We start from the raw sequence: 18,626 nt of genomic DNA, 5'->3' as shown, positions 1-18,626 counted from the left end.
GATTAAGATCAGAAACTTTCAGGAACTATAATCAATTTTCAAAATGAATGTTTCTAACTATCTATGGAGGAAAGTTAAATAGAATGTTTCACCCAAAAAGCAAGAGAAAAGCTTATCTTATTATTGCATTTGTAGAGAAACATTTTGCTTAATCAGCAACATATGTATGGATTAAAAGCCAATATAACCATTCTTAGCCCATAACAATAGTTATGGTATACATCCTGAAACCTCAAACTCTACAGCTTACCAAAAAATAAAAAGAAAAAGAAAAAGTGAATCACTGTTCCTCACCATCCTCTTCTGCAAAACTCAGAGCCTGACAAACAGAGTCCTCCTCTGCTTCTTCCTCCATAGAAAAGTATGATTTCCGTCCCGTCAATTCGGCAACTCTTTTGGCTGGACCTGAATCCCGAGGACTTTCAGCCCAAACCCTGACAGTTCTAATCTTAGGTAGCACATCGTTGATCTTATCAATTGACTGCGGAGATTCATCCTGTGTTGCATCCTTTAGAATGATCACTTCACTAGGAATTTCCCACTTCTTTTTCACTCTGCTCTCACTCTTTTGATTCTTGCAGGATTCCACTACCCGTTCATTTGAAACACGCTTCTTATCGTGCCTGTTGCTCTCCTGCTTATCGTTTTCTGTTAAAGATCGCTTTCGAGCATCCTTCACCGTGAAATTCCCATTGCTTTGATTGCCAATCTGATTGTACCGGCTGCTCACAACTCTCCCAGGTTTCAATGGCTTCTTTGCTGTCAACAATTTTTCTCCATCTTTGAACAGCCTTTTTGGCTGAATTGTAGAAAGAACCCCCTCGTCTTTCTTCACAGACCTTTTAGATCCTACCGTTGTCGCTGCCGGCTTAGGAGCAAGAACCTTGGAAACAGTTTTACGTGACTTGGGGCTAAGACTCAAGCTCTTACCTCTATCTCTTGTGCACTTGCCTTCATCAATATCTTGAAGCTTAAAGAAACAGGACTTGCGGCGACTCTGTATTGATTGTATGGGAGTTGTTGTTTCCTGTTTCAAGAATTGCCTTGATTTCGTTGCAGAAAATATCTCCGTTGGACCTAAACTAACCCCCCTTCGATTCACTTTTGTTTTAACGCTTGAAAATAGAGGATCTTCCATCTTTTTCGTCGTCTCCAAAATCTTGATGCTCTGTTTTTGCTCCATGAATTTCGCAGGCACTATTCTTCCTCTCATCGAAATGCTTCTTGCATTATATTCGGCTTTTTCAAGTCGAAGTGACTCGAGTTTCGCTGACAAACGAGCGACCTCCTTCTCTATCTCTTCAATCTCCATATCAATCTTTTTCTCATCACGCTTTTTCTCTTCTTCCTTGCAAACCCCACTCTTCATTTTCGCTGAAAATGGCTCTCTGGTGTTACCAGTAACATTCTTGGAACTGAGAGGCTTAACAACAGACGCAGTAGATTTGAAGGAAACTGGGGATTTTATCCAAAGGGGGCTCTGATTTTCTTTACTTCCATCAGATTCCAGTGACTGATTCACCGATCCTGAATTGAAATTACACCAAGAATCCTTGATGGCGTTTGTATCTTCAGAGTCTCCATTGTCAAACGCCGCATTGTTCCAAACCTGAAGCTCTGGCACATTAAACGAGTCTGGGTATTGAAGGATACTCATTTCTGTACACTTTAAAGCGAGAGAAGAAAAAAAAATCAACAACCAAATTTGAGCGTTTAAAGGAATACGCAGAATTGAATGTCTTTGAAGGATATTGGTAAAAGGAAATGAAATATAAAAAGCAATGGAAGGGAATTTATTTTCTTGGAAGATATATGACCGTTGGGTAAAAGTAGACGTTAGAGAGTGTGTTGGTTAAATCTAAGCCGTTAGATCATATACGCTCCCATAGACGCTCCCATTTGATTTAAAGGTTAAAAAATAAATAAGAATTTAAGATTCCACTGTATAACCGTAATCAATTTCTCTTTTTTTACGGTTCATCCTCCTTTTTTCATTACGCTTTTATGTGCATTGGGATCAAATTCAAGCCTTACTGTTTTCTTTAAAATTAGTCACATTAATTTGTTTAAATAATTTTTTTAATAATATACATATACTTCGTGTTAATATAACACTACACATAATTTAAAAATTATAAAACATTTATAAAATTCAAGAAAAAATAGTACTGAAGATTACCACTAGAGTTGTCACATTTAAAATATAATGCCTTAATTAATATTTCCGTTAAAAATATATTGATAATTTTCTAAGTCCGCTTATGGAATTAAAAAGATACATTATCAATTTACCAAATACAAATCTATGTATAAAAAGAGTTTTAGGGCTCTTTATATTTTTTATTTTTTACTATGCTCACGTTTGAGATTTAATCTTTATATTTTAATTTGACATAATTTGATTCTTTACATTTATAATGGCATTAGTTAATTCAAATAATTAATATTCTTAGCTATTAATCTAACAAAATAGTGACCATAACTTTATAAATGGATAATGTTAGTAATCATTCTGAAACTTTTCATACTTTAGTAATCCAAACAAAAATTTAGTAACAATGGGTGATTACCGATGTATTTGAAGAATAACGATTTAACAATTCATGTTAATATCCATTAGCAAATTAATGAAGAGATGACTTAAATAATGAAATTTGAATAGTTGATTATTTAAATTGTAACTTTTTTTTATCTAATCATTCATTAATAATAAATTCTTTTACACCTAATCTTCTATTTTGGTAATAGAAGTAATTAATTTTGTAAGCTTTTTTTGTCTTGGAGATGGTTTCTTTCCCGGGAAAACGTAGTCGTTTTCATGGCTGGAGAAAGAGAAGGAAAGCAATTATAACCATGAATGAAAAAGGAATTAATTTAGTAATTCACGTGGGAACTGAATCAAAACAAAGTCCAGATGGGATTTATAGGATAAAGCATGTAAATGGATAACAACTAAAACGAGTGTGACCACATCTCTGTATTTTGTGGAACACTGTCGGGCATGTGTTTAATATCTACCATGATTATAGTTAAAAAAGCTCTTCCTTGAATTGCAATTTTTTTTTGACTTAATTCATTTTTAAAATTATTTTTCGAATACAACTATGAGGTTATTATAATATGTATAATTTCAAAACTGACTTACTCCATTGGATTGTTTGAGATGTAATGGTGAGAGGCAAATTGGTGCTGTCATGTTCACACATATGATTCTTTTTCTACACCTACTTTGTTCAGTAGTAGCATCTTTTTCTTTTGGATTGGTAGTAATTTGGGTTTATCTTAAAATATTTTCTTTTTGGGTTTCATTTTATAGTTTCTGATAAATAATCAATCAAGATGTGTTAAAAGCCTGGACTAGTCTATAGGCCTGGCAAGGAGAGAAGACCCTACAAGATATTGGTATCATGAATCTGCATATATACAAAGAAAGCAAAGCAACTATTGTGTTGTTAATAGACTTTTGGTAAAGCACCCATCACCAAAATACCCACATTCCTAGGACCCCCTATATGTCTGAAAGAGAGTGCAAACAGAGAGTTGTTGTAGAGAAGAGATGCACAAATGTCTAGTAAGCCTGGCTGGTGGGTTGCTTCCAATCACCCCATCTATAACTCTCCTAACCCAACTTTGCCTACGATGCCATGGTGTCTCTTGGAAATAAGGATTATTTTGTAGTATTATTCCCACTTTTGCTTTGTCCTCACAATAAAGCATTAGAATGAATTGAAAACGACAATTATACCACTGATTTAACTCCACTATTTGGTTTAATCACCTTGAAATTTTCTATGACTTTAATCCAAAACCTAGAAGACAACCCATGTTTATGATACAACTGAGAGGAGGATAATTATTGGAGAATGCAGATAAATTTAAAACCTCCATAAAACATTAAAAGAGTAAAACAACATAATTAAAAAGATTAAAAACAACAAACAACATAATTAAAAAGATTAAAAACAACAATGTTCCTGGTAATCAGGATTCAGGTCCCTCCCGTGTTTAAATTTAAACAGAAAAAAAAAAAAATGAACACGTGTGCAACACTTATGACAAAAGGTTCACAAATCTCTTCATGTCTGCCTTCCTCTGCTGCTCAGGCCTTCAAAAAAACAAGAATGAAAACATAAAATAAGAGCCCGAACTGTGATTGATATAGTCCACACAAAATTAGGGGCCCAAGGCAGTGGGTGGAGGAATCATACCAAAAATTTCCAAGTGAGGTTCAGTAAAATCCAGGAATGGGCACCCAAAAGACGTAAAAATATGTTTGATAATATGGATCGTAATAATAAGGAGGAAACCCAAATCCGGTTGGCACCATCTCTTTCCTAGGAGTAACCTTCTTCACTTCAACTCTCTTGTTGTTTAATAGATGGAAATTAGTTCGCAAAACAAGGTTGGCTGACTCCTCTGCTTCATATGTCACAAACCCAAACCCTCTGCTTCTCTTAGTTTCTTTGTCATGTATTACCACTGCATCAACTATGCTTCCAAATTTCTCGAAATATCCTTTGAATTCTTCATCTGTTATGGATCGAGGCAATCCTCCCACAAATATCTTCCTCTTCCCTATTTCTACTTTTGGTTTTGCTGGTCTTACCTCCACCTGATTATTCAGTTACTCAATAAATTCATATATCAAACATTAAGATGTAGAAAAGAGAAACAAGAAGTTACTTACTTTTCGACCGAGAATAATATGTTGTTGTTGAAGGGAAATTTGAGCCTTTGAAGGATCAACAAAAGTAACGAAAGCTATGGATTTTTTAGCGTAGACAACAACATGTTTAACTTCACCATACGCACTGAAGTGTCGTCTCAATATCATTTCATTCATCTCAGTAGAAATTCCATTTATGACTAACTTAGGATTTGTAAACTCCATCTCCCTAAATAATTATACAGAGAATTTCAAACGATTACACAGAAATTTAAACAATTATACAAAGAATTTCATACGATTAGACAGAAATTTAAGAAGGTTGAAAACTACACATAGTACTTATAAGATAAAAATTGTGTTTACAGAGATCAACTTGGATTATAATTCCTTCTTTGCATGGTTTACTTGTTGTATATTGGTCATTCATTAATTAAATTGTTTCCTTTTGCTGTCTAATTTAACCTTTTAAATTTTTAAGTATTTATTTATTAATTTCAAAACAGCAAGTTATTAATGTTTTGAACAAGTTAATTAGGCGATTTTACATTAATTTTAAATACATTAGAATTAAAGTTTTAGATATCTAAACCATTAATATTTTTAGTTAACTTGATAATATAAATAGATTTTTTTCATAAATTATATTAGATATACACCCAATTATTATGTGTTGTATTGCAAATTTTGGTCATACAAATTTTATATTTTAATTTTCAAATTTCTTTTAGAAATCAAAATATGTAAATTTTAAGATTTTGAAATTCATTGTTTGGATAATTTATTATTTTAAATTCTTTTAGAAATTAAAATATTTGAAATTTAAGATTTTGAATTAATCCAAATTCATTGTTTGGATAGTTCCAATTTAGATTTGGATTCTTAAAAATATTTTCTAAAATTTAATTATTTATGAAGATTTGGAATATTGTTGTTTGAATTAGACCAGACCAGCCTATCTAGTTGGGAACCAGCTAGGGTATTGATCTGAAAAAAGGCATTCAACTTGTTGACTCAAAAATTAATATGGACTAGTTGAATTGAAAAAAAGATCAATTGATTGGGTGTTTGAACCAGTTAAACCAATTTATTTATTTTTATGAATTTTTTAATTAATTATTTAATTAAACAGGACAAAATGGTCAAACCAATCGCACCGATCAAATCAGTTAGACTGAAAAATCGATGGCTAGATCAATTCAACCACTAATTCTATTCTAAAAACCTTGCTTTTGAATGAAAAAAAATTTCTCCATTTTTTTATGAACAATTTAAGATAAATTGATTGCTTCTATATATTATTTTAAAGACTTTTCTTTGGAATTATTCTTGAACCAACAAAATGTAACTTTTATATTTATATATTTTAAAAATTTTTGGGTTAAAATATTTAAAAAAAACTTAACTTCAATGTATTATTAATACAAGTCATTTATACTTTGTTTACACCTAAATAAAATTATATAATTTAGTTTGTAATTGAATAAATGGATTTACATAGGTATAAATTAAAAGACAAGGTTTAAAAATTAAAATTAAGAGAATTATGATATAAATGAAAATTTTGAATATTTATATTGTATTACGTTAAATGCATGAAGTTTTGTCACTGTTTTCAAAACTAGACTGGACTAGTCGGTTATACCGATTGAATTGGAATTGGTCGAAGTACCAGTTTGAAAAAAGGATCAAACAAGTTGACTTGTGAACCGACTGAACTGGTCAAACCTATCAACCAAACCTAATGAACCGATTTTTTTATTTTTAAAAATTTATTCAATTGAACCGAGAATTAATGATCTAATTAGTTTGCCCATTGGTCTAGTTTTGAAAACATTATAAATAAAATTATTTATTTATTGGGTTTTCAAGGTATCATAAAAACAAAAAGAACAAAAAAATTTTCATCTCTTCTAATTAATCTTGGATGTTGAAATTTTCAATTTTTAGAATGGAATTTAAAATCCAAACCTTAACTCTTATAAAATTAGACTTGGATTTGTCTAAATTCAAATCCAATTCTTTATTTATTATCTAAATAAAGAATTTGAATGTTCATATCCAAATCCCTTTTTTTTCCAAATCATGATCCAAAGAGGCCACTAAGGGCTAGTATGGCAATGCTTTTGAAAAGTGTTTTTGAAAAGTGCTGTGAAAAAGTGTTTTTTAGAAGTGCTTTTGAAAAATTTGATTTAAAATTTGAGTGTTTAGCATTGCTGTCAAAAAATACTTTTGAGAAATAAAATGTCCATTTTAGATATGTTATTATCAAGTAACAAATATACATTTAAATAATATTTAAATTAGTTAATATTATTATATTTTAGTAAGAATATAAAAATTTATTATAACTTCTTGTTAATATTTTAATATATAAAATATAAATTTAAAATATTTTTAAGCAATAAATATTAATTATTTATAAAATTTAATTAGAATATATAAATATATTTTAAATATTTAAATATAACTATTAAATATTTGTAATTAGTATTTTAAAAATATTTTTTATTTTTAATTAATGATTTTAACACATTTGTAATTAAGTACCAAGAAAAAAAAAGAAAGTACTATGTTATTGGAGGGGTGAAAAAGTAATTAAGCACTAAAAGTATTTTTAGGAGAGGAAAAGCTAAAAATTTTAGTTTCTGATTTTTAGAAGTACACTTCTGAAAAGCTAAAATTTCAATAAAAACAAATTTGTTTTGACAACTTTTTTTCCAAAAGATCTTTTAAATTAAAAGTGTTTTTAAAAAACAACGCAGAACTGGCCCTAAATAACTTTTCCACCAAGAATAATATGTTGTTGTTGTTGAAGGGAATTTTGCGCCTTGGAAGGATCAACAAAAGTAACAAAAGCTATAGCTTTGCTGAAGTAGACAACAACATGTTTAATTTTACTATACGCACTGAAGTATCGTCTTAATATCCTTTCATTTATCTCAGTAAAAATTTCATTTATGACCAACTTAGGATTTGTAAACTCTATCTTCCTAAACGATTACATAGAGAAATTCAAACAATTACACAAAAATTTAGAAAGCTTGAAAGCTACTTTTTTTACCCAAATCCAAAATATGGCTTTTGAGTTTTGAAAGACAATTTATTAAAATACTCTTATTTTCATTTAAAATGTATTTAAAATATGGATTAATTTATTCTTTTGTATCATTATATTAAATTATTTAAATATTATTTATTATTATATTTGAAATTTTAAAATATTTCTTGGATCATTAAATTTATAAATAATTTATTAATTATTAAAATGCATTTAAAATGCATATTTTGTGTATGATAATATTAAATTATTTAAATATTAGCTTAAATAATTTATTTTAATTTTCAACGTTATGTATAAAATAGACATTTTAACTTTTCGCTGCAAATTTTGACAGCAATATCAAACACTTAAAATTAACAAGTCACACTTTTTCACGACACTTTACCATAGCACTTCTCAAAAAAACTTATTCAAAAACATTTCTCAATAAATAACAATGCCAACATTAATCCTTAGTAGAGGTGATCATGGGTCGAGTCGAGTCCAAGTAAAAATTTAGGCTCATTTGCTAGGTATAGGTCCGACCTGACCAGGATAAAAATGCCAAAATCTGGGCCCGACCTGGCTCGCCCATATTAAATTTTTTATATTATATTATTTTTACATAATTTTTAAATATATATAATACATTAAAAATACTAAAAATATTAAAATAAATATTTCTAAACAAATTGAAAATAAATTTTAAAAAATATGTATACTTAAATAATATTAAGATAGATGCAACTTAACAAGAAAATGCCTCTAAAATAATAATAAAATTAACAATAAAAGAAGTGTTATACAATATTCTAATAATAACAACAAAATAGTAGCAACATAATAGCGAAATGGTAGAAAAATAGGAGAAAATATCATTAAATTAATAAAATAACAGTTTTTTTTGTCATTTAATGAATTCGGGCCGGGCTCGGGCCAAAAATGTATTACTTGAGACCCAGTCTGTTTTTAAAAAGGGTCTTATTTTTTTCTCAATGACATTTTTCGAGCCTATATTTTTGCCCAAATCTTCTCACTTTTCGGATAGGACTTTGAGTCGGCCGGGTGACTCAACCCATGAGCAAGTCTAGCCCTTAGTAACCCATATCATTTATTTTTATTCATTTTTATTATATGTTCAAAGGAGAAAGGAAATAAACCAAATTACTGTGAAATGGTAAAAACCGAAAACCAAGAAAAAAAAAAGGTTGAATCGATTATAAATTATAAATTTTATTTGATGATTGTTAAATTGATTACTTGATGGATTGAGTCAGTAACATGATTCTTAAAGGTATCTTATATAAACTCAACATGTAACAATTTTTAATGTATTTATTTTTCTTTTGTATTATGAAATAATTTTATGTCTATTTTAATTATTTTAGTTAGATTAAAATTATAATTAAAATTAAAATTTTACATTTGCAAGGTATTTAAAATTAATTTATATAGCTTTTGCAATATAATATTATATCTAATATTTATCATATTAAGTTGTTTATTTTGTATAATCCAATTTTAAATATGAAAAAGAAATCATCTTGGTCAAAATTTAATATAACTTGTAAGGTCCTTGAAATATTGATCTAAATATTTAAAAAAAGAATATTTTTATATAAAATATATTTTCTAAAATAAAATAAAATAAACTTTATAAGTTTTTTTCGTAACAATTTATTTACTTTTAAATTTTATATATACCCTTATTTATACTTTTGATTTCGTCCATGTGTATGTATGAATAGGAAATGATGTATGTACACTATTATATTTTTAAATTAGTTTTATTCTTAAGTACTTTTGGTATAATTGACATTTTAACAATAAATAAGTTGAATTTATCAATATAATTTTAATATCATGTCTATAAATTTTCAAATCAATCTAATATATTCATTATATCAATCTATAATAAGTAGATAAAATTAGCAATGATGATAATGATTGAATTAAGGATTTTAAATTAAAGGAGTAGGAGGATTAAATTTTAAACTTTTAAAATAAAAGGATTAAATCTCAAATTCTATATAAGTAGATGTATTTTAACTTTATCATTATGTTGGAACTTTGCAACATATATCAAACACTTGATCTAAAGGTGCATAATCGCCGGTTCCTTCATCTTTATGAGCATATAACGGTTGTTTTACCTTTGAACACAAACATCCCTCCCTGATAGTACCAAAGAGGAAAACTTAGGCTTACCTGTTGCAGTACACTACTTGTTTCGTCAGGGGTGGCGTCAATTGTATAGGTTTTTACAGCTTTTTGCAGGGACTTAAATCTTGAAAACACTTTAGTCTGCACGACATAGACAGTGTATGATTGACAAGCATGTGTTTGCGTTACTTTTACACTCCATCAATGTAATAGATGTTTGTGTCCAAAATGACTGAATCTGAGAAATCGAGAACAAAATAATGCAGAGAATGGAAAAGAGATGTACACTTGCTACGTTAAATTATAACACATAAAAAAATTATACTAAATATATAATATTTAAACATTAAAATAATATTGAGATAAATATATAAAAAAATTTATAAATAAAAATATATAAAATTATTAAATATTCAATTAAAATAATATAAATATTCAAAAATAAAAAATAATATTAGCAGACTTGAATAAAATTTTAGTTTTATATTTTGAATTGGACTAAATTTAGACAAGTATAAAATATATTAATATTATACTTAGATCTAGCTTAAACATGGCATGAACACTTTTTACCATGCTTCATAAATAAATGTTAAAATTTGAAAATTATTCACCTATATATATATATACACACATATATATCAATAACAGCTTCATTCATCTTGTTTCATTTCATTTGATATTTGTTATGCATTGCACATAAAATTTAGGTAAAATAATAAATTTAAAATATCATAATGGAGTATGCCTCCATTGTTTATGAAAAACACTCTCTACTTGAAATCTGGTTTTAAAGTCTACCCAACAATTCAAACTTTTCCATTTCTAATTTAGAGGAAAAGGAGATCAAAAGTAAAGGCTGTTATAGTTTAGCTTCTGGTTTTGTTCTCTTTACCCCACAATATATGGAACAAGACTCTTCTTATTTATGTCGCTATTGAGCACATTATACATCTGAATCTCATCCCTGACTTTATAAATAAAAGTCTGTTTCATTCATTAAAATTGCTTCCAAAAATACTATGATTTTCTAGAAAACATTATGAATTTTCATAAAATATTTTTGTTATTTAACATATATTTTTGATACATTTTTGTAAGTTGTTTTAAGTTAAATAAACATAAAAATAAATATTTTCGTAATTGAAAAATAATTCTTTTCATTAATTAATTTAAACATATATATTTAATCAAACTTAAATAATCCGTTAGACTTAATTATTCGCAAGTTGTATATGTTTTTAATAAGGGCCTTATTACATATATATATATATATATATATATATATATATAAGCATATACTTTTATACAGATTTGAATATATAGTCAATACAAGACCTCTTTCCAAAACAACTTTGTTTTTGCTACAGTATGGAATGAAAACAAATAAACCTATGACCATTCTAGGAATAGCAAAACCAATGCTATCCTCTTGTAAAATTTGCAGTAAAGCCTCTGGAGGAGAGTAAAATTAGCAAAGCCCCAAGCTCATGGAACCAGCTTCTTTTGCCATTGCATCTGGAGCTCAATTCTCTTCACGATAAGTGTGAGTAATTTGGAGATCCCAATCTAGCTACATCCTATGATGAATTGAACGCAGCAGGCCATTAGATGAAGGTTCATTTAGAGTGGATGTCAGAATCTTGATTGTGGATATACTATCAAGTTTCGAGAAGCACCTTCCTTACTCCTAAGGTTCTAGCCACATTAAGACCATCATAAGCACCCCACAGCTTGACATTATCTACTTCAAAACAGCATTTTTGGCTCCTTTGCTAAGCTTTTAACATGGGCACAATACTTCCAAAATTCCCCAAACCAAGTTATTTATGTAACAAAAGTCATATGCTTCAAACTTCTTGGCATGATGTAAACCACCAGCTCTTGATGCCCACATATCATGGTAATACGTTGAGCACTTACAACAAATAATACAAATCTATAAGCATATGAACATAAATAACAATACTGGACCGATGATTTGAGAAATACGCGCCAGATTTTCTTTTTCAAGTGTGGAAACTCTAGGAACAAAAGTAGTAGGATTTATTTTCATAATAAAGTGAAATATGCCAATTTATTTTTCCAAAATTATTTAATACAAAATAAATCTTCGACTGGAGGTTAATCGGTTAATTCAATAAGAAATGAGGGTTAGCGCTCAATTTCGTTGGTCCCATCCAATTCAAGTGCATGCAGTTTCCTTATTCAACGAAGGAATTTTTAAGTTCAACTAATCTATTTTCAAAATAGGAAGTGGATAAATAAAAATTTTGAGTCTTTCATTTGTCCATCATTATAGGCATCACCATCCATATTATTTAAGGAATTCGAACCCGAATTCTATTTATGATTCCTTATTCCTATTTCTTTAGCCTTGTTTCAATTTCATTTCGTATTTTATTTTAGTATGTCGTTTTTTTTTTTACTTTACCTCCAACCTCTCCCCCTTTTTCCATCTATATTACCTTTTTTTTTCATTTCAGGGTCAAATTACATATACAACATATATTACTGTCAAGGGTGAATTTCTTATTTCTTATTATTGTGCAAGAACCATGAATGTATCATAACACAATTATGCAAATAACACAAATTTGCTAGTGAGGTAACATACCAACAGTCATCACGCCTAAACACCTAAAGTAAATGAAAAGAAAAGGCCCATGGCTAACTCCAAAATCTACACCTAGTTCCCAAACTCAAAAATTAAACACAGAAATCTAATATAGCACTATAAATCAAAACACCAAAGAGCACGTTAACAAAGCAGTAAACCATCCGGGTAAAAGCCACAAAAGAACATCAGGCACCTAATCCCTATGTCCAATAAGTATGAAAGCCGAAACCCATTCTTGACAATGTAGCAATGAACACCTAATTTGCGTTCTTAGACTCCCAAAAAATAGAATCTAGCAGCAATAAAACAAAGATAGTGACGATAAAAACAACGAAACAACGTGAGATTGAAAACATAACAGAGATAATGACAACAACCTCTCATGGTAAATTAGACAAACACCTAAAGTGCAAACTGTTACTAAAAAAATCAAGCCAAAGTGATTGAAGTCAGAAATTAAAGTAAGATACTGTAATTAAAAGGCAAAAAACAACGAATAAAAAAAATTATAATGACAGTAAAAAGATAAAACCAACATAAAAAATTCAGATTACAGTTTCTAACAATTTATACAAAATCAGCTTGACACAGCATGGGATTTGGCTCACAGTGATCAAGCAGTAAACGAAGCATGACGATACCACTGAATTGATAAATCAACAGTTTGTAAATACAACCCTTTCAGAAACTGCTGAGCAGTTCGATACCACTGAATTTATAAAAGAATGGGTTTTTTTTTCTTTTTTAAATAAAATACTTTTCAAACAATCTTCTTTTCAGCAAAACTTTTGGGTACTTAGATTTAGATTTATGTAAACTCATTTTACTGGAAAAAAAAAAGATCTTCAGATCTTGGAGAAGCAAAAAATCTCACCTGTAGTGAAGTTGATGACAGCGCTGGTGAGAGCCAAAGAACGCCATGAGAGAGAGGCGGGCCGGCGAGAGGAGAGGAGGTGAGAAGTGAAGATTTTGGGAGGATATGGCTCTTTCAATTTAGATGCGTAAAACATCTTACCGAGTCAAGAAGCGGGAAATTAGGAAAATAAAACTCATGTATCAAACAGACCCTAATTTAGCGGGAATAGTCAGCGGAATTTGGGCCTTCATGTTAAGCCCGTAATGACCTTGAAGTTGGGTTTTGTTAGAGCGGACGTATTCTTTGTAACAGATTATTGTTGTTTCCACTAATAAAGCCCAGGACAGCCCACAGCAGTTTTTGTTTATTTTATTTGCATGAACCATCAGTCTGTCCACCGACAGCTCTGCAACGTGGATTTGACAGTAGGGAACACGTACTACTATCACTTCAATTACAAGTTACAAGAAAAACAACTATGAGCACTTAGGAGCTCAGCACGTAGCAAAGAATTTGCCCATCTTGCCTCGAACGGCGAAATGCTACCCATTTCCAACTGCTATGAAACACGTGGTTTGAGTTTGGTACTAGCTTTGTGAAAATTAACAAAAAAAAAGAAACCGCGTTCCCACTTGCACTTTTACGTCAACTCACGATTGTATATGAATCTTAATCACATTTATGCCCCTATCTAGTTTCTATTATCATGGATTTCATATGGACATTTAAGTCATAAAAATCCAAGTGCGTCCAACCTAGCCGCCCAGAAACACAAAACCATTAGCTATTTCCACCTCTCAAAACTACGAGCCACAGCAATAGCCTGTAGTTTACTTCCTAAACTTTTGTCCTCTTTTTCTGGTCCACCTAACAAATAATCATCCCTACTCCCTGTCCTGTTTCTCTCTCTATATATAAGAAGCCCCTTCACTTACCCATCAACGGATTCACTACATCACAGTGTATCTCTCTTTACATAACCTTCTTCAATTTCAACCATCAAGAATCACGATTCAAGTATTTGCAAAGATGAGTTCAACTAGCAGAGCGTGGATTGCTGCAGCTAGTATTGGAGCTGTGGAGGCACTGAAAGACCAAGGTATCTGCAGATGGAACTACACAGCAAGGTCAGTTGTGCAGCATGCCAAGAACCATGTGAGGTCAGCTTCACAGGCCAAGAACCTCTCTTCTCAATCCTCAGCTGCAATTTCTAAGGGACTGTTGCAGTCTAAACAATCAGAAGAGTCTTTGAGGACTGTCATGTACCTGAGCTGTTGGGGTCCCAACTAAGTCTTAACTTGGTCCAATAGATTACAAGTTAGACGAAACCAACATCCTTTGGGTGAATCATCGACTCATCATGAGTGCAAGCTTTGGCCATTCAAAACAAGGTTCTGAGCGAACAAGATGGAACATGCCTGAGCTTTCCATGGGTGGGTTCTGGTCTTTGTGATGTATATAGGAAATTTCAAAAAATATGTATGAGAGGAATATTGATCTATCATCATATAACTAACGAAATGGATTTCGAGAATTGCTTACTTCTCATTCTTTGTGCTACTTTCTCCTTAATTACGTCTCTGCTTCAATTTTATCTCCATTGTGACCATTTTCTATGGTTTTAGACTTTTAGTCCAGAGAGGTATAGGGAACAGACCAAACTTTACAGATCACAACCTACTAACATCTGAGAGTAAATGCAAATGAGGCATAGCCAAAAGGAAGCTTTCATTCGGTTTGTGGATAATTTGTTGGTAAACTGGAAATCTCGACCTTTTCCAGCAAAGAAGGAAGTAATTTTGATGTGTTTTTATGTCAATTTGTTGATACTTGAATGTTGCAGTTAAAACGCCAAGCTTCATACGCTAACTGCAATAGGAACCCGGCATTATGTTCCAAAGAAAGTGTTGTGTTTTTTCCCCTTCCAAAGATTTCACCGAAATTAAGATAAGCTTAAAATCTGTATTACAAGTAGTAACTCGAAGGGAGTCCAGCGATAGCCGCGCCCCTAATTCTTTTGAAGCACACTATCCTGCCTATCTAAACGACGAGTATAGATCCTTTGCAAAAACCACAGATTCAAGAATAAAAATGTTGGATTTGATGGTTGATTGGTTGCTTTTTGAGACTGTAATTTGAGTTGGATTTGCATTTACATTTCATTTACAGGATAAAATAAAAAAAATTTTCTTGGGGTTTCACAGTATCTGAATCTGGACATAAAGTTGGAGGTCTCCCAAGATTTCTTTTTCCACTACATCAATATTTTATTGTCGTGGATGAATAATTAATAATAGATTTGCGTTTTCATATTGATGGAAAAATTTTAGGAAAAGCAGAAGACCCGATACACCACTGTCAAATAATCAGAATTCATCCCTTGTAAGCATAACTATACCCAACTAAACCAATATGATTTTGTGAAATAAACTTCAATTCTTGGATAAATTTAGATGTGTTGTCATTTGAAAAGTTGGTTCAATTCTGTAAAAGAAAAGGGAGATGCAAAACGTCGATCCAGGACGAAGTAGCACAAAAAATGAAAAGCAAGAACTCTCAAAATTCTTTTCATTAGTTTTATGATGATACAGAATTTTTCTCCTCCATCCTTGTGTAAATTATATACATTATACAAGCAAGAACCCACACATGCCCCAGTGTGTTTTGTTTGTACACTCGGTCCTCGAACCTTGTTTTAAATGACCAAAATTAAGGATGTTTCTTCTAAATTGTAATCGATATAAGGCTCAGTTGGGACCCCAACAACTCAAGTACATGACAGTCCTCAAAGCCTCTTCTGATTGTTTAGACTGCCTCAGTCCTTTGCAAATTGCGGCTGAGGATTGAGATGAGAGGTTCTTGGCCTGTGAAGCTGATCTCATGTGGTTCTTGGCATGCTGGACAGCTGACCTTACAGTGTAGTTCCATCTGCAGATACCTTGGTCTTTCAGAGCCTCCACAGCTCCAATACTAGCTGCAACAATCCATGCTCTGCTTGTTGAACTCATCTTTGCAAATACTTCTCTTAGATTATTGAATCTTGAATGTTGAAACTGAAGAAAGCTTATTAAGACGGATAGACTGTGATTTTGTTGATTGATGCTTAAGCGAGAAGGGGGCTGCTTATATTTATAGGATAAGGATAGGGATAGGGATGGATCAAAAAGCCATAAACTGGGGGAAAGGAACGACAGGCTATCTGCTCTAGCTCATGGTTTTTGGAGACGATGGTTTTGTTTGTTTTGGGCAGGTGGGTTGGACCTACTTGTAGTTATCCTTATGACCCCAAACAGGAGGGCAATGAATGGGATTTAGGATAATAATTCAATCCTGAGATGATTAAAGGTGGTCCAGGGGCACACCATTTATTCTAAATAATTAAATAGCCAATAAGGAGTATGGGAGTACAAAAGTCCAAACCACCTGTTTTCTACCTCGGAATTTGGAGGAAAACAAGAGGCAAATTTTGGCACATGACCAAACTCAGTGCCACCTACTGAGTTCGTCATTGAATATTTACCGTCTCTTAGGTTATGTGCTACCCAATTCTCTAATCCACGTTGCAGCGGGATTGGCTGACACACTAGTAATTCATGCAAATTAACTTATTTTATTAAAGTTCTATAGTATCGAACATATATTCGAATTTTGAACCATAAATTTTCCATCAAAGTAGACCTTTCCTGGAAAAAAGAATAAACTGAAGTGCTGGTATTAACTAAATAATTATTTCGGGAAAAGCATTAACAAAAATAATTAGAACAAAAGAATTGAAGAAACCCAGCCATTTACTTCATGGTTGAGACTCAAAACATGTCCTGTCTACGGTTTAATTCCAATTTTAAAGATCCTCCAGGGAAGATTTTTTTTTTCTTCAAAGAAAAAAGAGATTGTCATTAATTTGATGTATTTTTCCCACACTTTTTAATCTATTTTAATTATAATAAATTTATACAATTTTTAATATATATTTTAATGCATTCATGTATAAATAAATTTTATTTATATTATTATCTTAATTTTCATATTAGAGATAAATATCGTCATGTCTTTATTTATTTAGTTTTCCATTACAATTTCATTTAGAAAATATGTATTTATGTTATATTTTATTCAAAAGAAGGAAAAAAAATTTTCCTGTTGTCAGAGAAAATAGGAAGGCTTTCATAGCCATTCAATATAGATTCCAAATGATATATCTACAATTTTTATATTCCCTCGCCATTCTTAAGGACTGTCATCTAACATACTACAACTTTATACATATACATGTATGTTTGGAACAATTGCAGGAGGAGGAAATATGTTGGCCTGAGAATATGATCTGAGCTTGTTGTTGACATGTTGGACCTTATTACATGATTCTGCCTGCAAAAGCCTCAATGTGTTTGATTGCTCAGTCGTCGTTAAACCTTCTTCTGAATGACCAAAGCTTGCACTCACGAGTCAATGATTCACCCAAATAAAGGATGTTTCTTCTAAATTGTAAGCGATTTTGACAGATTTAAGGCTCAGTTGGGACCCCAACAACTCAAGTACATGACTGTCCTCAAAGACTCTTCTGATTGTTTAGAATTGTTCAGTCCCTTTGAAATTGCAGCTGAGGATTGAGAAGAGAGGTTCTGGGCCTGTGAAGCTAACCTCACATGGTTCTTGGCATGCTGCACAACTGACCTTACCGTGTAGTTCCATCTGCAGATACCTTGGTCTTTCAGTGCCTCCACAGCTCCAATACTAGCTGCAACAATCCATGCTCTGCTACTTGAACTCATCCTTGCAAATACTGTAATCTTGAATCTTGAAATAGAAATAGAAGCTTGTATGAGAGAAATACAGTGTGATTTTGTTGGTAGGTAAGTGAAGGGGGCTGCTTATATTTATAAGATGGGGGAATAATGATGAATTACAAAGCCAAAAATTAGAAGGAAACTACAGGCAATTTGCCGGTGGTTTTCGACAGTGGTTTTTAGTTTTCTTTGGCAAGGTAGGTCCGACGCATTTGGTATAGTATGACTTAAATACCCATCTAAAATCACTTGATGACAGGAAATAAATGAGGGCAATATATAAATTTAGGACAGCATTCAATCGTGACATTATTAAAAATGAGCCGTGAGCACTTGTTTTTTAATAAATTTCAACTTGGACCTGAAAGATGTGACTACAAAAAGTCTAAACCACCTGTTTTCTCCCCTGGGATTGGGAATTGGAAAACAGACTGCAATTTTTTTTTTCATTTTTTGAAAAAAAAAAATCAAAGTCCTAGGGAAGAAGGTGC

The 18,626-nt window shown here is 31.3% G+C and overlaps 5 protein-coding genes and 1 long non-coding RNA gene across 6 annotated transcripts; 1 reads left to right on the top strand and 5 right to left on the bottom strand.

Annotated features, from left to right (window-relative positions):
* Positions 1-86: 86 nt before the first annotated feature.
* On the bottom strand, positions 87-1,776 carry LOC108474736 (uncharacterized). Its single transcript, XM_017776746.2, has one exon. It carries the CDS (start codon positions 1,655-1,657, stop codon positions 281-283), a length of 1,377 nt encoding a protein of 458 aa, XP_017632235.1. The 5' UTR covers positions 1,658-1,776; the 3' UTR covers positions 87-280.
* A 1,946-nt stretch (positions 1,777-3,722) lies between these two features.
* On the bottom strand, positions 3,723-4,862 carry LOC108475023 (RNA-binding protein 1-like). Its single transcript, XM_053026409.1, has 3 exons — positions 4,688-4,862; positions 4,209-4,612; positions 3,723-4,105 (listed from the first exon to the last, which is right to left on the bottom strand). The coding sequence occupies exons 1-2, from the start codon at positions 4,841-4,843 to the stop codon at positions 4,229-4,231; spliced, it is 540 nt and encodes a 179-aa protein (XP_052882369.1). The 5' UTR covers positions 4,844-4,862; the 3' UTR covers positions 3,723-4,105; positions 4,209-4,228.
* A 6,312-nt stretch (positions 4,863-11,174) lies between these two features.
* LOC128290242 (uncharacterized) lies at positions 11,175-13,682 on the bottom strand. The gene is made up of 2 exons (XR_008279915.1): positions 13,367-13,682; positions 11,175-11,790 (listed from the first exon to the last, which is right to left on the bottom strand). It is a non-coding gene; the product is annotated as an uncharacterized LOC128290242 (long non-coding RNA).
* A 486-nt stretch (positions 13,683-14,168) lies between these two features.
* LOC108474550 (uncharacterized) lies at positions 14,169-14,882 on the top strand. Its single transcript, XM_017776504.2, has one exon. The coding sequence runs from the start codon at positions 14,378-14,380 to the stop codon at positions 14,636-14,638; it is 261 nt and encodes an 86-aa protein (XP_017631993.1). The 5' UTR covers positions 14,169-14,377; the 3' UTR covers positions 14,639-14,882.
* Positions 14,883-15,888: 1,006 nt separating this feature from the next.
* Positions 15,889-16,626, bottom strand: LOC108474549 (uncharacterized). Its single transcript, XM_017776503.2, has one exon. It carries the CDS (start codon positions 16,354-16,356, stop codon positions 16,096-16,098), a length of 261 nt encoding a protein of 86 aa, XP_017631992.1. The 5' UTR covers positions 16,357-16,626; the 3' UTR covers positions 15,889-16,095.
* An 854-nt stretch (positions 16,627-17,480) lies between these two features.
* LOC108475493 (uncharacterized) lies at positions 17,481-18,302 on the bottom strand. The gene has a single exon (XM_017777463.2). The coding sequence runs from the start codon at positions 18,118-18,120 to the stop codon at positions 17,860-17,862; it is 261 nt and encodes an 86-aa protein (XP_017632952.1). The 5' UTR covers positions 18,121-18,302; the 3' UTR covers positions 17,481-17,859.
* Between the last annotated feature and the right edge of the window lie 324 nt (positions 18,303-18,626).

Source organism: Gossypium arboreum, chromosome 3, assembly GCF_025698485.1.
Source record: "Gossypium arboreum isolate Shixiya-1 chromosome 3, ASM2569848v2, whole genome shotgun sequence".
In the NCBI taxonomy this organism is placed as follows: domain Eukaryota; kingdom Viridiplantae; phylum Streptophyta; class Magnoliopsida; order Malvales; family Malvaceae; genus Gossypium; species Gossypium arboreum.
This window is presented reverse-complemented; position numbering and strand designations above follow the sequence as displayed.